Below are 23,460 nucleotides of genomic sequence, written 5' to 3' on the forward strand. Positions count from 1 at the left end.
CCATGTTTGCTGTCTCACTACACTAAAATATAGTCACCACGAGGGCAAGAGAACTCATTGACATTGTTCAGTTGTGGCCCTAGCACCTGGCAAATTGTTTAGAACTGTATCTGCTTGCCCTATTTATACTATTTGTTCAGTGAATAAATCAACTTGAATCTATATTTCTTACTCCCCAAATTCATGATTTTTCTACTTCCATCTGAAGAAAGAACAAACACTGGAAGCAGCCCAGTAAATTTACAGACAGCACCTAAGTCAGGAATTCAGCTTCTCATTCTCATTCCAATTCTTTGTGTTCTTGCTATGGCTCCTCAGGGTTTTTTGTTGGTGCTTTTTTGTTTGTTTCTCTTTTTAAAGAAACAGGGGAAAATAAGATTTGTAAGGCTACTTCTGGCTCTGAAAATTATAATTCTGAAATCTATGAACTTTAACTTAAAGTGAATTGTTTCCAACCTTTCTTTTCCTAAATGTCATGTAACTACAAAAACATGTAAATGATGGAAGGTGGGTATAAATAAGCATTTACCAAAGGAGTCTCTTGGTTTCCAAACCCCTTGGCCCTGAGAATTTTCATTTTATTTTATGATAATGCATTCACAACATAGTATAGATATCAATCAGTCAAAGAGACATTGTGTAGGTGAACATAGCTTAGAATATTAGCTGGGCTTTTCACTTCAATTTCACAAGTAGAATTACTTCAATTACTTCTCTCAAGTGACAACCAAGACTTTTTCTCTGTGAAGAACTTAAAATAAAACTTAATATACCATGTGTCCATGGTCCCCAAAAGAATTCATAGGAAGGGTGGAAAAAAACATTTGAACTTACAGTTACACCCATTTTGAGTAAATAAGAAAAATTAAATGTTATTAATATTTACTAAATGGAGTGGCATTAGCACTCCATCTACTCTGGCCTTACTAAATGTATGTGAGTTGGTCTCAAGTCATCACTCACCCTCCAGGTACAACAGGAGAAAGGAGAGCTTACTTCCTACAAAGTCACTTTCAGTGCACACTTTATGTGTTAATCACATCACAACAAACTGTGGAAAATTCTTCAAGAGATGGGAATACCAGACCACATGATCTGCCTCTTGAGAAATCTGTATGAAGGTCAGGAAGCAACAGTTAATACTGGACATGGAACAACAGACTGGTTCCAAATAGGAAAAGGAGTACGTCAAGGCTGTATATTGTCACCCTGCTTGTTTAACTTATATGCAGAGTACATCATGAGAAACACTGGGCAGGATGAAGCACAAGCTGGAATTAAGATGCTGGGAGAAATATCAATAACCTCAGATATACAGATGATATCACCTTTATGGCAGAAAGCAAAGAAGAACTAAAGAGCCTCTTGATGAAAGTGGAGAGTGAAAAAGTTGGCTTAAAGCTCAACGTTCAGAAAACGAAGATCATGGCATCTGGTCTCATCACTTCATGGCAAATAGATTGGGAAACAGTAGAAAAGGTGACAGATTTTATTTTGGGGGGTTAAAATCACTGCAGATGGTGACTGTAGCCATGAAATTAAAAGATGCTTACTCCTTGGAAGAAAAGTTATGACTAACCTAGACAGCATAATTAAAAGCAGAGATATTACTTTGCCAACAAAGGTCCATCTAGTCAAGGCTATAGGAGAAGGCAATGGCAACCCACTCCAGTACTCTTGCCTGGAAAATCGCCTGGATGGAGGAGCCTGGTAGGCTACAGTCCATGGGGTCTCAAAGACTTGGACACGACAGAGCGACTTCACTTTTGCTTTCCACTTTCATGCATTGGAGAAGGAAATGACAACCCACTCCAGTTTTCTTGCCTGGAGAATCCCAGGGACAGGGGAGCCTGGTGGGCTGCCGTCTATGGGGTCACACAGAGTCGGACACGACTGAAGTGACTTAGCAACAGCAGCAGCAGTCAAGGATATGGTTTTCCCAGTAGTCATTTATGGATGTGAGAGTTGGACTACAAAGAAAGCTGAGCACCGAAGAAATGATGCTTTTGAACTGTGGCATTGGAGAAGACTCTTGAGAGTCCCTTGGACGGCAAGGAGATCCAACCAGTCCATCCTAAAGGAGATCAGTCCTGAATATTCATTGAAGCACTATGTTGAAGCTGAAACTCCAATACTTTGGCCACCTGATGCAAAGAACTGACTCATTTGAAAAGACCCTGATGCTGGGAAAGATTGAAGGCAGGAGGAAAAGGGGACGACAGAGGATGAGATGGTTGGATAGCATCATCAAATCAATGGACATGAGTTTGAGTAAGCTCCGGGAGTTGGTCATGGACAGGGAGGCCTGGCGTGCTGCAGTCCGTGGGGTAGCAACGAGTCGGACATGACTGAGTGACTGAATTGAACTGATGTGTAAATTTACTTACTATTTTCTTAGCTACAACCTACTCCATATGTGCTACCAGCTGTAATTAATAATGACTGAAGTTGAAATTCTAGTAATGGAAGTTGCACTGAACAAAAAGGGAATGACAGAGATGATGCTTCCATTGCCAGCACTAGCTCTTCTTACCAGATAGAAAAGTGATTCAATTAATTCAACCAGTAAACTAGTCAAAAAAGCTAACATTATCAAGAAGATTATTATAAATATGGGTTTAGATTTCTTAGTACTATATTGGTAACAAATCCCTGTGTTCATATGGCCTGCTGAGGTATTTCCAGTGGTAATACAAAGTCATCATAATCAAAGGCATTTAGCAAGTAAGTATCTAGATAAAACTTTTTGCTTTTTTCTGGCAATTCTTATTGTGAAATGCCACTTAAACCAACACTTCATAAAACTTCAGTTATCTTAAAAATTTGGAAATCGCTTGGGAGGTTTCTCAGCATATCATTTCAGGTGTGTTTGTGTGTGTGTGTTTACATATAATTTATAAGTAAATAGGTGATCTTTTTAAACTGATATGTATATGCAAGCAAGAAAAGGTTGAAGATATCATTCAAAGCAATCCGGTCCCCATAATTATTTACCCAGTGTTGTAGGTAGGGTGAATAGATAATGCCTACATAATACCACCAAATTTTCCAAACTTAATTCAGTGAGTTCTAAGTAAATACACCATACACTACCTTCTGTAAAGGAAGAATATGACATGTGGAATCTGAAAGAGAATTATGCATGCCACCACTCCAAAGCAGCTTAGGACCAATGTTTTAACTATCCTTGCAAAACCAGCACATACACAAGTGTACAAAGCATTACAAAAATATTAAACCAGACTCAATTTTTGGAAGAAGGCACCAAAAACACACGGCACTATTCCTACAAGAAACAGAATCTGAAATAATCTTCCTTATTATCAGTCTTAACAGTTCCCCCTCCCAGGAATTCTAATAAGGCTATATTTCACACAAAGGTGCATGCATTCATTTTAAGGTGTTCATGGAAAATACCACTGGGAATGATGGATCAGATCAGTGAAGATTTCTGATTTAAAGTCTAACCATCTTTTTTAATCACAGATTTTATTTTGCCTACTTGCAAGTCACTGTTAGTAACAGTCAAGGATGAAGCTGGCTGGATAAATACAAGCCATATACATCAAAATTAAATATGGAAAGAATGATGGATAGGTATAATAAATTAAAATTTTAAATCAAAACCATCTTCAAAAATTTTAATTGAAAATCTTGATTTATAACAGCTCCATCACAGGGTCCTTCCTGTGCACCGCGGATGCCCATGGCATATGCAGGGCAGCACAGCACAGTGACACGTGGCTCCTGCTGTCCATCACTCTGACTGCACTTCATTCAATTCTCTGCTCTTCCAAATACACATATGTGATAGGGGACAAGTCACTTCAGCTCACTAAATTTTACTTGGTTTTTCTGAAAATTATTTAAATAATAGTATGTGCCACAAAAGATGAGTGTGAATGATAACATTACGTACAAAGCATTTATTTCCTAGTTTAGAGTAAGTATGTGCATGCATGTTGTCACTTCAGTCATGCCCACTCTTTGCAACCCTATGGACTGTAGACCACCAGGCTGTTCTGTCCATGGGATTGTCCAGACAAGAATACTAGAGAGAGGTGCCATGCCTTCCCCCAGGGGATCTTCCCAACCCAGGGATGAAACTCAGTTTCTTATGCGTCTTGCACTGGCAGGCGGATTCTTTACCACTAGCACCACTTGGGAAGTCCATTTAGCTAACACATGTTTGAGTGCCTATTATTTTATATATATTATATAATACAATTATAACTATTATTATAATCTAATCCAAACAAACAGCATTGAAAATATTCAAACCATTTGTTTTGGATTCACACAGAAAAAAGGCAACTCTGATTATACCATTTATTTTACTAAAGCAATTAATATTCTATCTCTATACTATCTCCTATGAGGATTCAACAATAATCATTAGCAGAGCCTCAAATAAAGGCCACATACTATCAGATAATTTTAAAAAAAGAGAGAGAGAGAGAGACCCCTAGACTTTGATTCCTTCTTTAATAATTAGAACATATTTCATCATTGTTTGACACATACCGCTTTTGATTCATTCTAGAAGCAGACTGATATTTCCGTAAAATAAAATGAATGATTGGCCTTTTAAAAAGACATTTAGAAAGGACATTAGGTTGGGATTAATTTTAATGTTAGACAAGGCCAGTAAGAAAATAAATAGCAACATAAATATGCAAGGGAATTCAGCAGACTAGCCAAATGTCCCAGATAGGTCACATTTTTAATGTAATCAATAAAATAAAATGTAGCAAATAAATCAACCTAATTTATTGACATGGGAATTCTGGGTTGAATTTATTTCATTTGGATTTCAGTCCAAAACATAGATCTTCGAATTAGGTTAATAAGGGTTTGCAATGATCTGCTTTCTCTTTGCTTGCTTTGGGAATTAAGAAAACAGTGCTGCATGCTAGCACAACTCAAACCTTCTGCAGAATCTACTTCGCTAAACCTTTAGCAAAGTTAAGGATTTACTGGGACAGATGTCTCTAAGAACCTAAATAAACTTCAAAACTAAGGAGAGGGCAGTTCCTCATTGGCATAGTGGTATCTCCACCCATCAAAACTAAGGAGAACCTGAATGTGGAATTTCATAACTAATTGTTGCATTGTTAGCTATTTTCCATTTTATTTAGACATTTAATTATCTTTTCTAATTGGGATATATACCACTCACAAGGACTTTACAACAAATTTCTGCATTGCAGTCACATGCATTTCTAAATGTGTTTTAGAGGATTCTATTTCAATTTTTATTTTGTTAAGCATTTTCTTAAGTTTTTCACACAAATATAAGGATATTCTTAACAATAAAATAACTCAAATTAGTACTCTTTAATTATTGTTAACACACCCACATGCATAAATGTTTCCCCATGTGGAACTAAAATCACTTCAAATCAATATTAAATGTATTGTAAAAATATAATTACTCATTTTAAAAATTACACTCACTAATATTTCTAGACTGCCTACTGTAAGACAGGGAATGTTAATTTTCACAGTGACTGTATGAGGTAGGGATCACTGTTACCTTTATTTTTCAAGCCAAGAGGGAAAAACAGAGAGGTTAGGTGACTGCCAAATCACCAGGCTAGAAAACGGCACATCTGGGGTTCAAATGCTTGCAGTGGAACTCTGGAATAAAATCTCTTAAGTATCATACTCTATTTCCTCCATATAACAATGTACTGATAATAATTACTGATAGTAATTACAGGTATAATTACTGATAGTAATTATACATGTATGTATTGTTATTAATTGGGGAAAATAGTTTCATATGGAAGAATTTAGGAGTGAAATATATCTCTATTTTATCTTAAAATATTTACACAAATACTAGATACAGCAACTATGGAGACTCGGTTTACTATTCTTTCTTTTTTATATTTAAAACACTTTTCCTGATAAAAAGTTAAAAATTAATCTTACATTAAAACATTCTATGCACATTAATGCTGTATTCTCTTTGAAAATGAAATTCAGCAATTTACTTTTATTAAATGCAAAATTAGACAAAATTTAGTTCAATGGACTAATAGGCTTGATTTCACATTTCATAAAGATTCATAAAAACTTAGCCTATCAGATCTCTTCAGTCTTAGAACCAAAATTTCTGATCTTATATTACTTGTAGTAACTGCCTACAAATATTCTAACTCTAATACTTATTCTCAACTTGAATCAGTTTTAGACATAGGGCAAAGCAGACTGTCTGTCTTGTCTTAGTCCTCATGACTGAACCAGAGGCTAACAGGAAGAAGGAACACATGAGAGTACAGGAAGGAACAAGGTCCACTCTGATCCCATCTTCAAATGTCTATATTAAAAAAAAATTAATTCAAAGACAGTCCATAGTCAAAGCCAGTCTTGCCAATCCTCTCTTAATCTTGTTTCCACCCAACCTTGAAGCAAAACAAACTTTTTTTTTTCTACCATGCTTGCAAAGGGTTTCCTATTTACTTTGCAAATACAGCACCACCTAAAAAGTAAACAATCTTCATGAATGCTATGTAAGCAACTGGGGAACTGAAGCACATAATCAACTATCCAATTTAATAGCATCATGCCAACAATTACTCTAAATCATTAAAGAGAGAAAATGAGTAAGACCCTTATCTCAAGACACAAAAATTTAATAAAGATTATCCCTATATAAAAATACTTAAAAATACTATAGTGTATGGTATTAGACCATTAAAACCAAAAATGTGTAGCAAGTTATTTAGGGAACTCAGAAGAAGGAAATACCATTTGCTATCTAGAAAAACCAAGGCAGGCTTCAAGAGTAGGTAGTATTTGAATTAGTTTTTAAAGAATACTTAGCACAAAAACTGTAGGATATTATAATCAGGTAATTAGAGGAGAGAATATGCTAATATAACTAGCACAAGGGACAGAAATTATTATCTTACATTTCTAGCACGGCTATATACCTTATGTAACTTATGTCTACCAGGAGAATTGTGGCTAACCACATAACCAAATAATTTAGCCCAGTAATACTTACATTTTGAAGTTCCAAAGCAAAAATCTGTGTGAATGACTATAGTCATAGTTTTTATATAATATTACACAATCCTAAGGGACATTACTTTTACCCTTATTTCAGTCACCACTTTAGCTAAATCTGGCTGTCACTAAGTTTTTATTTTTATACCCAGAAGGTGAATATAAATAGCATTGATCTAGAGTAGCCTGGAGATTATAAAATGCCCCTGAGGAACTGTCTTATATCAAAGTCCTTGAAAAGCTTACAACGTGACAGCTCTCCACAAACTAATTCAGATGTAGCTAATAGAAAGTTACACTCCAAAGAGATAACTGATCAGCTTTAAATGCTTGCTTTACCTTTAAGTGAGGCCATGTATCATCATTATAATGAACAAAACCAATAGGTTACACTTGAATATGTCATTCTTTATATTTAAATCTTAATTGGTGATGGACAAATAAAACAAACATGGAAGAAAAATAGGAACAATTAGTCTTTAACTCAACATAAACTTAAGTTATGGGCTTTTACATATGATTTACTTCTATTATGAAAGCTACTTTTTCCTCATTTCTATCTACTTTTATTCTACACACCATACCCTGCCTTCAAGACCTTTCCTTAAATGTTGGTGTGCTGAGGATTCTATCCCTGTATTATGTTAAGGCAATTCTACTTTATTTTTTATGTGTGTAGATGTGTGATATAGACAGAGAATAAACAACAAGGAGAGTGGAATTGAGGCAAGCTGGAGAATGTATGGCATCCAAAGGCAACAGCATATCAAAATATGTCTACAGTTAAATCTGGCCTGTTTTCTATAGCTTCACATTACTGGCAAGATTTCAGCCCCTTGGTTTCAAAATCCACTCATAGGTTAAATATATAACTATTTCAGAAAATAGAAAACGTATTTAGATCTCAGATATTTATACCCCATTCAAACATATGAGGACAAATTTATTAATTGATAACACCATTTCAATATTTAGCATTCCAATTAGTTCCTGTGTTCATTAGCTATTAGATATTGATGTATGAGATTATAAATTCACATCATATAATCTCCAGTTGCCAATTTTTCATAATGAGTATGGCTTTGTGGAATTTGAGCAATAAAAACATGAAACTAAATTGGTATATGTTAGTTTCTCAGCCATACCCGACTCTCTATGACCCCATGGACTGCAGCCTGCCAGGTTCCTCTGTCTGTGGGCTTTTCTAGGCAAGGACGTAGAGTGGGTTGCCATTTCCTTCTCCAGGGGATCTTCCCAACCCTAAGATGAAACCTGGGTCTCCTGCACTGCAAGCAGATTGTTAACTGACTGAGCTACCAGGGAAGCCCTAAATTGGTACATAGAAAAGTGAAATAAATAACAGTGAGGGGTAAGCCAATTCAAATTAAAACAAAATGCCATTATGATTGTACAAACATTTGATAAATAAAAATATCATTACACATATAAAGTTGGAGGATAAGAACCAACTAAATCCAACCATATATTGCAAAATGTTTGGTGAGGGTGAATTAATTTCATCATCTATATAAGTCCAACTTCATCTGATAAGCAATAATCTTAAGAAAAAAATGTATAACCACTAAAAGTCCTAAAGTGAATATCCAAGTTCAGTGTTTACTAACACTTCTTAACTGTCTTTCATTTTCTTAAAAAACTAGGCATAAAACCACCACAGACCCAGCAATCCCACTCCTACACATATACACTGAGGAAGCCAAAATTGAAAGAGAAACATGTATCCCGCTGTTCACTGCAGCACTGTTTACAATAGCTAGAACATAGAAGCAACCTAGAATGTCCATCGACAGATGAATGGATAAAGAAGTTGTGGTACATACACACAATGGAATATTACTCAGCCTTAAAGAGGAACGCATTTGAGTCAGTTCTAATGAGGTGGATGAACTTAGAACCTATTATACAGAGTAAAGTGAGTCAGAAAGAGAAAGATAAATACCATATTCTAATGCATATATACAGAATCTAGAAAAATGGTACTGAAGAATTTATTTACAAGGCAACAATGGAGAAACAGCCACAGTGAACAGACTTATGGACATGGGGAAAGGGGAGGAGAGGGTGATGTATGGAAAGAGTAACATGGAAACTTAATTACCATGTATAAAATAGATAACCTATGGAAATTTGTTATATGGCTCAGGAAACTCAAACAGGGGCTGTGTATCAACCTAGAGGGGTGGGATGGGGAAGGAGATTGGAGGGAGGTTCAAAAGGGAGGGGATATATGTATACCTATGGCTGATTCATGTTGAGGTCTGATAGAAAACAGCAAAATTCTGTAAAGCAATTATCCTTCAATAAAAAATAAATTAATTAAAAAAATAAGGACTATATATTTCTATTGCAGAGAACATTTTGGTCACAGTGATCAAAACATATGCATTAAGAACTAAATAATACTAAACATAGCACAAAATGTTATAATCATTGTACTATAAATGAGAATTTTTTGCTCCATTCCAAGTTGAAGAATTTGACTATATTAATATAAGTTTACTGTGGTGTTGGAGAACACTCTTGAGAGAAGAGATCCTCCTCAAGAGCAAGGAGATCCAACCAGTCCATCCTAAAGGAGATCAGTCCTGGGTGTTCTTTGGAAGGACTGATGCTGAAGCTGAAATTCCAATACTTTGGCCACCTCATCCGAAGAGTTGACTCACTGGAAAAGACCCTGATGCTGGGAGGGATTGGGGGCAGGAGGAGAAGGGGACGACAGAGGATGAGATGGCTGGGTGGCATCACAGACTCGATGGACGTGAGTTTGGGTAAACTCCGGGAGCTGGTGATGGACAGGGAGGCCTGAAGTGCTGTGATTCATGGGGTCTTAAAGAGTCAGACATGACTGAGCTACTGAACTGAACTGATAGAAGTCACTCAATTGACGGGTAGATGTGGGCACTAACTTCAATATGCCAGGAAGAGCAAATTGAAGTTAAGTATAGAAACTACTAATTAACTCCCAACTAGTATTCTCTCTATTCTCTCTTTGGTAACGGAACCTTATATTTTATTTGTCTACATGCTTATGGGGAGGTGGGAGGAGGACGGGGAATTACACTGCACATCTTCTGGCAACCAGGTAACACTAGTAATTAAGTAGTAGACAACAGGTACAGACAGATGTGTCTTCTGTAATTTCCGGAATATGACCTTCAGTGCCATCTGAGTCCTTTCTGATGACAGAATGCAAATATCATTGTGGGTTTTGCAGCATCCATTTTGGACCGTAAAATGGAAAAGCCATTTTGAGGAAAGGAAAAATCATGAGAGAAAGATTTGCAGGGCCTGGATTATAGAGAGTTGTTCTATCAGGCCTTGCACACAGAAAGTGCCATTAGAGAGGAATAATCTTTTGTTTTGCTTTAGCATTTTCAGTTTAGCATATTTCAGTCTCTCTGTAATAGCTAAACCAACATACCAATCATAAAACACAGTTCATTTTTCATTCACCATCTAAGGGTTTAAAAGAGCAATACTATTAACATATCTAAAGTACTTTAAACTACCCCAACAAAGTTATAATGAATTTTAAAATATATTATCTTACAATTGTTTACAAATTCTTAAAAATTTTACATGAAATGGCCCATCTCCAGAAAACCTGATGAATTTAGCAGGATTTCAAGAATACGTAAGACTACAATGAAATTTTTGGATCACAGAATTAACTGTAGCACACCTAAGATGAAAGAAAAACAGTTTGAATGTACATAGGTGTTAATGCTTATAAGCAACTACAATTTTAAAGCTGGATGGGAACATGAATCCAACTAAATATACTTCATGGTCAGATTGTTTAGAAAGCCATTCACCCTAGTCTAGTTAAGTTTAGCCTGTAATGTAATGTAAAACTTTTAATACTCACATCAAGATCATCCTTTGCATTGTAGTACACAACTTCATTGCTCTATAAAAAAAGGAAAAAGGAATGTTTTATTGATTGACTAAAAACTTAAAAACATATTGGAGCAAACATTAAGTATATTTTATTCACATATGAAATAATAAGGCTCACATAGTATTCCTTTTATGATATATTCCACAAAGATGCATAAATATTAGCCAATATTTTCTACAAGAACATATTAAAACACTATATCAGTGACATTAGAAAACCACATCTTGTAATGGGGCAAAATATCTCAGTGCAAATCTGAGGTCAATTTGTCAAGAAAAAAATTGAAAAATCCTTAACACAATAATTTATACACACACTCTCTCTCTCTCTCTCTCTCTCTCTCTCTCTCTCTGGCTCTTTCTTTCACCTAAATCATGAAATGATAGATAGGATAATTCTAGACAAGTGAATAACTGGCTTGTTAAAATTTGGCTAAAACCATGACGTTTAAAAAATATATATCAAGTGTTGAAATTATTCTTTGAAGAAAAGTGTAACTGCATGATATTGGCAAGAATTTCTTCAGCAGACTCAGATAAGGAATCAAGATTGTCTGTGAATTTAGACAGCAAAAATATCAGATAATCCAACACTCTAATGGTCTCATAGTCTACTAAAGTAGCAAATGAGTGTTAACTTTTCAAGAATGAATGTGTGTGGACATTTTTACTAGCTATCAATGTTGCTGAATATGTCTTAAGTATAAATTATGGATATAAATTGTGTTACAGAGAAAAAATGGAAAGGAAAGTGGATCAAAGAACTATCAAGGAATTTTACATTCTTGTTCTTTCTATCTACAAGGCTAGTTCTATGCAATTTAAAAATAATACATATATACTGATTTCTTTTTTATTTCTTTTCCTGAAATGATTGTAGATGCATATTCTTCATCTTCTGTATGTCTTTTGTATTTTGAGTATCATGTAAAAGTGTACTTTTCTCTGTCTCTTAAACATTTACAAATAAGGACAATCCAAAAGTTGACTAACAAAAACACAATTGATAGAATTTTGTTTAATTACTTGGGGAAAACAGACTAAATTAGTGCTTCTTAAAGTATGTTCTAAAGAAAATCAATAGTTCTTAAAGATATAATAGATTTTTTATAATCAAAATTATTCTAAGGTCATGATTTCAGAATAAATGATAAAGTTAAAACTGTCTCTTTTCAGCAGGAATTCATATAGCTTCAGTGTATGAATGCACATTATAATCTCCAAAAGAAGAAAAAATTGAGATCTTGTTTTGTTTTGATTTGGGCAGGTCACAGATTCTGCCTATTTTTTGATTTGAGAAACATACTATGATAATGAAGATTTATAAAATACAGATCTCTCTGAAGACCAAATAACCAACCAAATACTACATAAATAAATATAAGAATATATGATTTGTAATACTGAATGAAACTTGGGAGTTTTAATTTCATTTAGCATCATTAACATTTTTAAAATTACCATTTAATATTAGTTTTTTCAAAAAGAATAAGTAGCTAGAGAATTTTCACACACATAAAACTTCTATATCCTGGAACATTTCCTACTTATAGCATTAGGTTTGTAACAAAGGTAAAATACACATCAGAACTCATCACATACATAAATCAAGAGAATCTTTGGAATTCTCCTGAGACTCAAATCCAATTACTAGTTTATTGATCCCTCATGGAGCCTTGTAATTTATACTTAGGAGACAATTTTCAATTTAGATTGTGGATTCTATCAAATGTTAAAACACTGAATATGTTTACTTCATTTTAGATACTATGTTTGCCAACTGAATACTTATATTTACCAAATTGGAACATGTGGAAAACAAGGTAAAATAGCATTAAATTTCACCTGGTTCAGTAGCATCCTTTCAACACTCATTCAATACCTATTTGTAAATACATCTGTGCCAAGAAAGACACAAAGTAAGTTAAAGATACCCACCTCTATTTTTAGGTAAAATAAAATGTTCAGATAACTATACAAAATAATTCATTTATCTAGGATTACACTTAGTCCTTGGAACCAGAGCTAATGGACTACAATGATTACTTAAAATCTTTTCTTATGTGTGACATGTGGTCACAGTAACAAAGAGAATTTACTTTATAGATACAAAATGAAGAGTATCACACAGTTTTAGAAGAGGGTAAGGTGTGATAAAGAAACACTAGTTTTAACTCAAGCTAAGTATTTGACTCTATTAAGATAGACTGTGACTGAAGTTGAAATAAAAATTAAAATAGAGAAAAATCTTTTTGAGAATTTCAGTATTTTTCCTTTGTTACTGTATTATACTTTACATAAAACCTATAAAGCTGTATATTGCTGCTAAAATTGTTATTAAAAATGTGTATTGCTAACTGTATGTAACTTTTATGTATGGATTTACAGACAATTTTCTGGAAATCAGAAGACATATAATGCCAAACCTGGCTTTTTTAAAAAAAATTTTTAAGCAAACTGAAAACAACACATATTATGCGTAAAGTAATACTACATGCTAAACATCAGTACTTCTTGTGACTAGGTATTTTATATTTCTACATTTAAGGAGCTCTTTCCTTATAAGTCTAACATGGTCAAAATATCAGTTCAGTTCAGTTCAGCAACCCAGTCGTGTCCAACTCTTTGCAACCCCATGGACTGCAGCACGCCAGGCCTCCCTGTCTATCACCAACGCCCAGAGTTTACTAAAACCCATGTCCATTGAGTCAGTGATGCCATCCAACCATCTCTTCCTCTGTCGTCCCCTTCTCCTCCCACCTTAAATCTTTCCCAGCATCAGGGTCTTTTCAAAATAGGAAAAGCAGTACATCAAGGCTGTATATTGTCACCCTGCTTATTTAACTTATATGCAGAATACATCATGAGAAATGCTGGACTAGATGAAGCACAAGCTGGAATCAAGATTGCTGGTCAAAATATAAATGCAAAGAAAAACAAGTGTGTCTTTTTTATATGACAACAACATATCTCGGAAGTACTTAATCAAACACATATGCTTAGACAGGCTGTCACATTTCAATAAGAGAACACAGACCTGAGTGGAATGTGCAACTGATTATGTCCACTGTATTAAAACAAAATTTCTTCTCTTCAATAAACGTGACATTGCTTTTGGCTCAGAAGCTTTTCTTTAATCTTTATAAGTACACTTTCCTTTCTCAAACCTCAGACTCTGCATTGATAGCATAAACACTGCTTTATTCCCTTATTTTATCTAACAGAAAAGCTAAATTGATCAACATTAGTAAAGATAAATCACCCTAGGGCATCAGGACTTGGGAAAACTGTAACTCTGTATTTAATCTGTCAACCTAGTCCACCTACATGGCAGCATGATGCTAAAATAAATGGCAAATATCCATGCGACCTTTCAATTGTGTAACTATATAAAACACATTTTAGGTCATAATTCATCATAATTTCTTGTGGAAAATTGCAGTGATTTGCTTTACTGTGGCTTTTGTTTGCATAATTTCAGAGTTCTTGATTCAATAATAATTTTGAATATAGATGAGAAAAAACCATAATTTTAATAATAATGATAATCTTAATTCTTTCTCATCACATTCATTTAGAGCCATCTCTTCTGCCTCATAGAGGTATATATTAGCTCTGCTATTATATATATAGGTGTGTGTGTATATAAATATATATATATATTTTTTTTCAGATGTGTGCAGCTACATTAAACTAAATCAATCTGAAATCAAATCACATAAATCACTGAATCACCAGAATAATCCAGAAATAATCTTTAGACGATTGGGTTAAAGGACAATTTCCAGGAATAAAGGACAATTCACAGTGAATCAGGCCTACTTCTATGTCCTGATGTTTACATAGGGAAAATTTTTGGTTAAAATGAACTCTATGCTAAAAGAAAATTAGGGAAAGATATTGTTTAAAAACAGCTAATAGTTAATGGTCTGTGGGGGGGAAATTGGAGGAGAGGCAAGAGTATCAATCAGCTGAGTTCCTTCTCCCTTTACCTTGCTTCTGCCTCCATCTCACCTAGACTTTGTACAGGAAGATATTGAGGTCTCATGACCAAGAGATGACGCCACACACCCCACTCATTCAACAGTACTCTTCTGACGTCACTCTGTGCTAAATGCTGGGGAAACGAAGATGAAGACTATTAACCCTGACCTAAGAGTTAAGTTCTGGCTCTCCTGATTCACATGTGACAAGATGTGGAGGCAGTTGGGCCAGTTGCTTCAATCTGCTATAACTGAAGAATATGTCTTATCATACATGGATGGTAACACCATATAACACAAAACCTTCCTAGATATTAAAACAGGTGAGAGTTAAGAATTTCAGGTATTTGAGACATTCCTCCTCTGTTGATCAACTCAAGCATGCGTGTTTGCACATGTGTATGTATGTTTCTTCCTAAATCGTTTACCTATCCTATCACTCAAAATTCTTTCAGTCCCTTTTCCAGAAGGTACACAGTTATATCAGTATCATTTAAGACTGCAAAACTATAGTATATAAACTAATTATCGCTGGCACAGATTATAGAATTGAATCATCTTCTTTCCCTGCTATCCTTCTAGTTAAACATTTTCATGCAAATTATAAATAACATCATCTTAGAAGATATTTTACACCCAAACACGGGGGATATCCATGGATTTCAGTGCATTATGTGCAATCTGATAGATAAAGCCAGCAAGAGCCTCAAACTAGATTCATGGATTAGTTACACCTTTAGAGAGTTATTTTTCCTAATTTAAGCACCACCAGATGACAGGAACAAATTGTTTCTGATTTTTAACCAAGTAGTTTAGTTATTTATTATCTCCTTGAAACAAATTTACCCAAATGGTTCATGCTAATACAATACCGCTGTTTACTGAAATTTAAAACATCCCCTAGCAAGCTGACAGATAAATGACTTTAGTTTATCTGGGAGTCTACTGGGAGTCAAAAATTCAATCTGGACAAGATAGACCATTCCATCATAAAAACATACTGTGAATGACAGTACCTTGCATGCTACTTGCCTATAAAAGGCAGCCTCTGATGAATAGTTCATGTTAAAAACCTGAACCATAAGCACAAAGCTTCAATCTGGGAATAAGATGTTGCCAAGGATAAGATTTAAGTGTTCGAACCAAATATTAGGATTTTATAGCCAATATCTGAAATATATGACACATTTAAAACTCAAATAGATGTTAACTTCCTGCCCAAGTTACTAATTTTATTTTCTGGGTTATACACTTGACTCTACATATGATCCACAGCATGAAAATTTGGGGGCAACTCTATCGCCTGCTAAATCACTTTAAAAAAAAAAAAACAAAACTCATTTTCATTTTATCTCTATTTCCAAATATGAAGTCAGTAGGATGAACATTAAGGATGTGTGTGTGTGTGTGTGTGTATGCGTGCGCGCGCGCATGCACGCATGCTGTGCTCACTCAGTTATGTCTCTTTGTGACCCTATGGACTGTAGCCCACCAGGCTTCTCTGTCCATGGGATTCTTCAGGCAAGAATATTAAAATGGTTTGCCATTTCCTCCTCCAGGGGATCTTCCAGATTCAGGGACAGAACCCATTCCTCCTGCATCTCCTGCATTGCAGGCAGATTCTTTACCACTGAGCTACCAGGAAAGCTCAACATAAAGGATACTCTATGTTACAAAGCAGTTGTGTTAATGATTCCTGCCAAACAAGAACCACACTGTTTAGTTCAAATCATTTAAATTTCAAATTTTTTTGATTAACATATTGTAGTAACAATTTGACCTGGTAACCAGAACCAGCCTGCCTGTGAAGCAGACATAAGAGACATGGGTTTGATCCCTGGGCCAGGAAGAATCCCTGGAGGAGGGCTTAGCAACCCACTCTAATATTCTTGCCTGGAGAATCCCAGGGCCTGGTGGGCTACAGTCTATTGGGTCACAAAGAGTCCATCATGACTGAAGTGACTTCGCATGCATGCATACAACCAGACACACCACTACTATTGACTGTGCCCAAATCAACCATGGTACATGAGATGGGATAACCAGCAGCCCTGGTGTGTGAATAAAACAACTTAGGAAGATGTTTTGGTGAGTGGGGGGTACAGAATGTATATGATTTTGTGTGTCTTTGTGTGTGTTTGGGAGGTGGTGTGAATGTAAGTGAAGTTTCCAAAGATAGCTTAAAAGTAGCTTGAAGCACTAAAGACAGTGGTTCTTAAAAAAAAAAAAAAAAAAAATTTTATGTCATTATATCTGTGTGGGGTTTGGGATGATGAAAATGTTGTTTATGAAGAGAAAAAAGAAAAACATGGGCACAGGTCCATTTAGAGATCTGTTCCCAGATCACTAGATTGAAATCATGTGATAAACCTACATTGATTCACATTATGTATAAGAGACAATAAAGAACTGACATCAAGTGCTGAGCAGAGTGCCTGTATGGGCCCCCTACAAATTATAAGCTATTGTTTTACAAATTGAAACACAAAAATCAGGAATATCCATAGAATTTATCTATTAGCTTTATCTGGTAATTACTTATGAATTAAAGTAAATGTTTACAACTTTATGTTCTTAGATCACATATTATGCTTGAGTCGATTTAACTCATGTAAAGTCCCTTCTTCAAAGATTCCATATAACAGAATGGTATTACTAGCTGTTATTTTTAATCTGATAAATGAAGAGATTTATAAGAAAATGTGCTGTCCATGGGGTCAAAAGAATCGGACACAACTGAGCTACTGAATGGACAGACAATGGATAAATGACTATCACAAGCTTATAAAGAACTATTAGAAATTCTGGAGTAAAAATAACAACAAAATGCACATATCCATAAATGCTTGCATAAACATAGGCACATACACTGTATCAGAGTAGAAAGTATATAACTTCTAAAAAGCCTCAATGAGTTAAAATAGAGACCACTTTCACTCTTCTAAGAAATCAAGGTTTAATTCCAAGTGGACTGTGATTCCAGAGTTTCATGTTTTTGAACTTCTGAGGAAATCAATTCCTATTAAACATTAAGTACAGCAACTTATTTCTTCATCTGGTAAATTTTAATAAGAATCTGCTTGTAATCTTTTTTAGTAGTGTTCCAAAGGGCATCAATAAATACATTATTTAAACTATAGGATAAAAGCCAAAGTAGAATATAATAAGATAAATGTTATTTTCATCTACCAAATATCCCAGGAAATTCAGACCAGAACTGAACAAACACATCTAAAATGCTGATGACCTAGCTTTAATTTCCTTTAATCTATGATTCAATTGAAGCTTGGGATATCATCAACTAAAACATTAAAATTTAATCCACCAAAATATTCCAGTTTCTATACTTCTCCCTACTGATTTACACAACTCATAGATTTTCTTGACTCATGACCAAAGTTCACAGCACTTGATCTTAACAGCATATGATGTCCTAGGAGTAAATATGTGTTAATTTTTCCAAAGGTAGTACTGAAGGAAGAAACCTTATATACCCTCAGTGTACGGGCCCAAACCCACCTCCCCAAATTCCCTGAAACTAGTCTGAACAAAGGAAAAGAAAGATACAATCAAAGTTAACCCATGATTCATATGCTTTAAGCCTAGGTAGTTAGCAGTGGACAATTACCAATAGGCCTGTGGTCATACCCCAATAAGAATAAGCATAATAGATGCTAGGATGCTCTTAAACATGGCTCAACATTGTTGTATCCGAAGAGTGAGAAGATTGCTCGTATTCACCCACACCAGTCATCACTGGTTCAAAGCGTTGAATTCTGTGAATTCCTGACTCCATAGAAAGCCCTCAAGCAAAGATCTATATATGCTTAGAGTAGGAAGCTAGACAACTGTGTGTGTGCTCTGAAGAGCTGCGGGCAGGAAACCAACATCTACCACAGTCACATAGCGAGTCCATCAGAAATACTTACTGAGCACATGGCTCAATCAAGAAACGATTTTAAAATACTGACTAGCTGACATTGTGACTTCCTGAGGCTTCCATTCTTCAATTTTAAATGAGTCACTGGACAGCCATGGTCTCTAGATTTCTCCCATCTATATATTTTGATGTGTCCACTAAGTAACTATTTTTCTTTAGATTACACAAGACCCAGTAGCTGTCTTCCATCTATTTTGTTCAATGAGGCTTTGATAGATTTGCTTCTCCTCTCATTTGAATAGCCAACAAAACTCAATTGTCTTTTAATTCTTTAAAACAAAGACAAAGCTATTTCTCCCCCACTTCCCCTCCTCTCCACCCCGGTCCCCGCCACACTGGAAATGTCTCTGACATATTTCTGTAGAAACATGTAAAAGCATAAGAAGATTCTATACTGTTATTTTTCTTTATGTCTTGAAACGTCAAGTCAAAGTATATTCATTCATCTCTGAAAATCAGTACCTGTTTCTGAGGATGGATGTTTTGAGATAGAAGCATCCCCAAACTAGCTTAAATCAACCACTTGCCTCCTAGCACAACTATTCTGGCACTCTCTTCATTACGGTAGAAAGGAACTGCTCTAGATCAATTGCTGCTACCTTTCATTAATATAATGGAATGCCATTCAGTTTTATTTAAACTGGAGTAGAAATCAGTGTTTTTCTAGGGGATAAATTACAGCTTAAATAATTTGAGCTACTTCTCTGTGAAAATAATTTTGCTCACAGTAAAAAAAAGAAAGGTTACTGCAGAAGAAATAAATGAAATAATTTCTGACATTTTGAAGCACTCCATTCCATCTGAATAATACATAACTGCTTTGGAAACCAACAAAAAACTTCCTAGTAGCATATACTTCATTAGCCTAGTTTTAGTAATTGCATTTAATTAAGTCATAATTCAAAGAGCTTTTTAAATTCAAACTGTTCAGTGACTCAGATATAACATCTCTAATTAAAACATGTATGATTGTTAGAATGTTAATTTATGAAAGTCACAATCCAAAAGATTCTCAAGTAATCCAAAAGACTCAACAGAGTCCTAAGGAGTATAATGCATTTCATCTGTTGTGCAAAATTTTTAAACAACGGACAGGGAAAAGGAATTCTGTGGACCGTGCTCGGTTCCTCAAATATGATGTTCTTGAGATTGATTGGTTTCATCTCCTTGCTGTCCAAGGCGATCCCAAGAGTTTTCTCCGGCACCACAAATCGAAAGCATCTAAAAAGCACTTTTAGAATTCTATTCCTTTGTTCAATTCTTAGTCTGTGGCAGCAAACGAGTAAATTGATACAGCCAAAGTTGTTTTGTCGTCTCATTTATTAGCTAGGGAAAGAACTCCAACTTCAAAGGGCTGCAATGATAAATTTAAGTTCTGACTTATTTGAAAGAACTTTGAAATTTTAAGATGTGCATAGATTATATATACAACTTTCTAGTATTCAAATTATTTTAGGACTATTTTATACAATTATAATCAATGCCATTACTTAAATAACCAAAAAGTATTTGTGTTAGAGATGTGATTATATAAACAGAACAGACTAAGAGAAGGTTGAAACGGAAATAAGTATTTCCTAAAAATAAAAATGGCACTCAACTTGGTTAAACATAAATAATGATTTTTGTTGCTGCTGTTGTTCAGTCACTAAGTCGTGTCCAACTTTTTGAGACCTGAGGAACTGCAGCATACCAGGCCTCCCTGTCCCTCACTATCTCCCAGAGTTTTCCCAAGTTCATGTCCATTGAATCAGTGATGCTATCCAAACATCTTATCTTCTGCTGCCCTCTTCTTTTGCCTTCAATCTTTCCCAGCATCAGGGTCTTTTCCAATGAGTCGGCTGTTTGCATCGGGTAGATGAAATGTTGGAGCTTTAGAAATTCCAATGAATGTTCAGGGTTAATGTTCTTTGAGATTGATCACTGGTTTGATCTTGCTGTCCAAGGGACTCCTAAGAGTCTTCTCCAGCACCACATATCAAAAACATCAATTATTCAGCACTCAGCCTTCTTTATGGTCCAGCTCTAACATCCATACATGACTATTGGAAAAACCACAGCTTTGACTATATGGACCTTTGTTGACAAAGTGATGTCTTTGCTTTTTAATACACTGTCTAGGTTTGTCATAGCTTTTCTTTTCAATAATAACACTTAGACAGTTTTTAAACAAGAAACTGAGGGAAAAGAGACATTGACCAGCTTAAGTACTTGACTAATTGAAGATATTTTAATCACAAGAGGCTGATGTCACTTCAGTGGAGAGCAGAAATCTTGCAAAAAAGCAAGCCAATTACAGAGTTGTCTACATTTTAAACTATGCTTCCAGATGTGTTACTGAACAAAGGATACTCATCTTTTGATCAGAATCACTTCTCTCCTAGCACATAAGAAACTCAGTATGAAAACTATTTTACATTTAAAGAAGAAAGAGATTTCAAAGTTAATATCTAGGTGAGAATAGAATATATTAGCAGCCAATTAACCTTTACAGACACTATTTCCTCCCTAAAAAAAGTAGAAAGCTGTGTTTTTTCCTCCAATCTGTTGCATATTTTGGCATCTCTCATGGATTATTTGTTTAAAATAGCTCTTCTAGAAACACTGAAGAGAAGCAAGTAAACTGAAAGCAGGTCAAGTTAAATTATCCTCTATATTTCATATTTTAAAGGTAAATTTGTCAAACTATATATCAACAGAGTACAAAACAAAGCTAAAAATTATTAACCAAGCTGATAAATACTAATATACATAATATCCTTCCCATTCACCAAATAAATGATATAAAAGTTAGTTATATGATTGAACTAGTGTTATTTAGAAATCGTTCAGAGACTGTGCAAAAACAGACATAAGTATAGAAAGTTGATGAAAGCTTGAGCTAAGAATTTTCATTTAAGAGCTTAATACAAGTATTTAAAATACAATTTTCCAGATAAAACAGAGGACAATCAATTAAATTTGAACTTCAGACAATAGTTTTTTGTAAAAATACGTTCCACACTTATAATAAGAGATATATGTTATTTATCTGAAATTCTTTTTTATTTTTAAATTTTATTTTTAAACTTTACAAATTGTATTAGTTTTGCCAAATATCAAAATGAATCCACCACAGGTATACATGTGTTCCCCATCCTGAACCCTCCTCCCTTCTCCCTCCCCATACCACCCCTCTGGGTCATCCCAGTGCACCAGCCCCAAGCATCCAGTATCGTGCATCGAACCTGGACTGGTGACTCGTTTCATACATGACAGTATACATGTTTCAATGCCATATAACTGGGCATGTTGGGTTTTTTAAAATGTGCTAAACCTGGCAACCCTAATTTATAAGACAGTATTATATAATTTAAGTATATTTTATATTATTACCAACACTTTAAAAATTAAATGTTGTTGCAGGAAATTTTGGAGGGGAGAAGGATGCTGTATCATTAAACATTAGCTTTGAAATGAAATTTGGAACAACGATCTCAAAGGAGTGATATCAAAATTACAAACTGCTCCAGTCTTTAGAAAACTTAACTACCCATAAAGGCCAAGGGATATTTGCTTTGCAAAGTTGGAATAAATGCTTAGTCAAATGTACTGTATGCTTCAATGGTATTGTCAATTTTACACATATATTTACCTGATATTGTTCATTTAATTCTCATTTTGAAATATACTAAGGAATCATCAAAATGTTTACATTGGTAACTTAGTAGCAGTATGTTAAATTTTGAAGGCTGTCATATTTACGATCGCACAGATCACCTAAACTGATATCCATGACCTGACAGGCCAGGTACATACACACTTACATTCCAACTATAGTTTATTTGATCCTCCCACCCTAGGTCAAATAGTATAACTTTCTCAGACAGAGGACATTCCTGTTATCAAAGTACAAAATTCTGACATCTTGGTAGAACCTGAAAACTATTTTAAGTGATGCTTAAGTACTGTCCATTCTGCTCCCAGCAATCCTTTTTGGTTCTCCCTGTCACCAAAGCATGACAGACACTAAAAAATACAGTGGGCGGAGATCTTCAAAGGTGTTTTCTGATAAAACACAAAAAAATTCTTTAAATAGCCACTCTCTGTCTTCCTCCCTCTCTGTTCCCATAACCTCCATCCACAGTAAGTATTAACATTACTTGCATAGAAAAATAACAGACAATGATCCAATATCATTCTTTCAGGATTGTTTTTACATTTGTCAGCACAAAACTTTAAGTGAAATGTTTTGTTATGAAATGTGTGAGTTTTGTATGTATACAAAGGAAAACCCAAGAATCTGAGATTATCAGCCCTCATTTCTAATTCCAGAAGAAGAACAACATAATACATAAAACATATATGCATGCTCACATAAACACTGAAAAGACTTGCACTGAATTTAAGGAGGTATAAAATATGATTCAAAGAATAAATCCCAGTTAATCTTTATAGACCTGTCTTTTGTAAAACAGGTTATGACAATAATAATGATAACATTATGTCATTTTACTGATAATTTAGTATGTAAACATACTCTCTCATGCAGTGCTCATCTCAAATATTAAAGATATGTATATTATTATAATTTGGAGACGAGAAAACGGAGGTTTGGGA

The 23,460-nt window shown here is 34.8% G+C and overlaps 1 protein-coding gene across 15 annotated transcripts in view; it reads right to left on the reverse strand.

Annotated features, from left to right (window-relative positions):
* CACNA2D1 (calcium voltage-gated channel auxiliary subunit alpha2delta 1) overlaps positions 1-23,460 on the reverse strand; it is a 520,495-nt gene that overhangs the window by 194,917 nt on the left and 302,118 nt on the right. For all 15 annotated transcript variants that reach the window (XM_027539817.1, XM_027539824.1, XM_027539819.1 and 12 more), the window contains exon 5: positions 10,907-10,948. In XM_027539817.1, the coding sequence (XP_027395618.1) occupies positions 10,907-10,948 (42 nt within the window). The remainder of the gene's footprint in view (positions 1-10,906; positions 10,949-23,460) is intronic.

This window comes from Bos indicus x Bos taurus, chromosome 4 (genome assembly GCF_003369695.1).
Source record: "Bos indicus x Bos taurus breed Angus x Brahman F1 hybrid chromosome 4, Bos_hybrid_MaternalHap_v2.0, whole genome shotgun sequence".
In the NCBI taxonomy this organism is placed as follows: domain Eukaryota; kingdom Metazoa; phylum Chordata; class Mammalia; order Artiodactyla; family Bovidae; genus Bos; species Bos indicus x Bos taurus.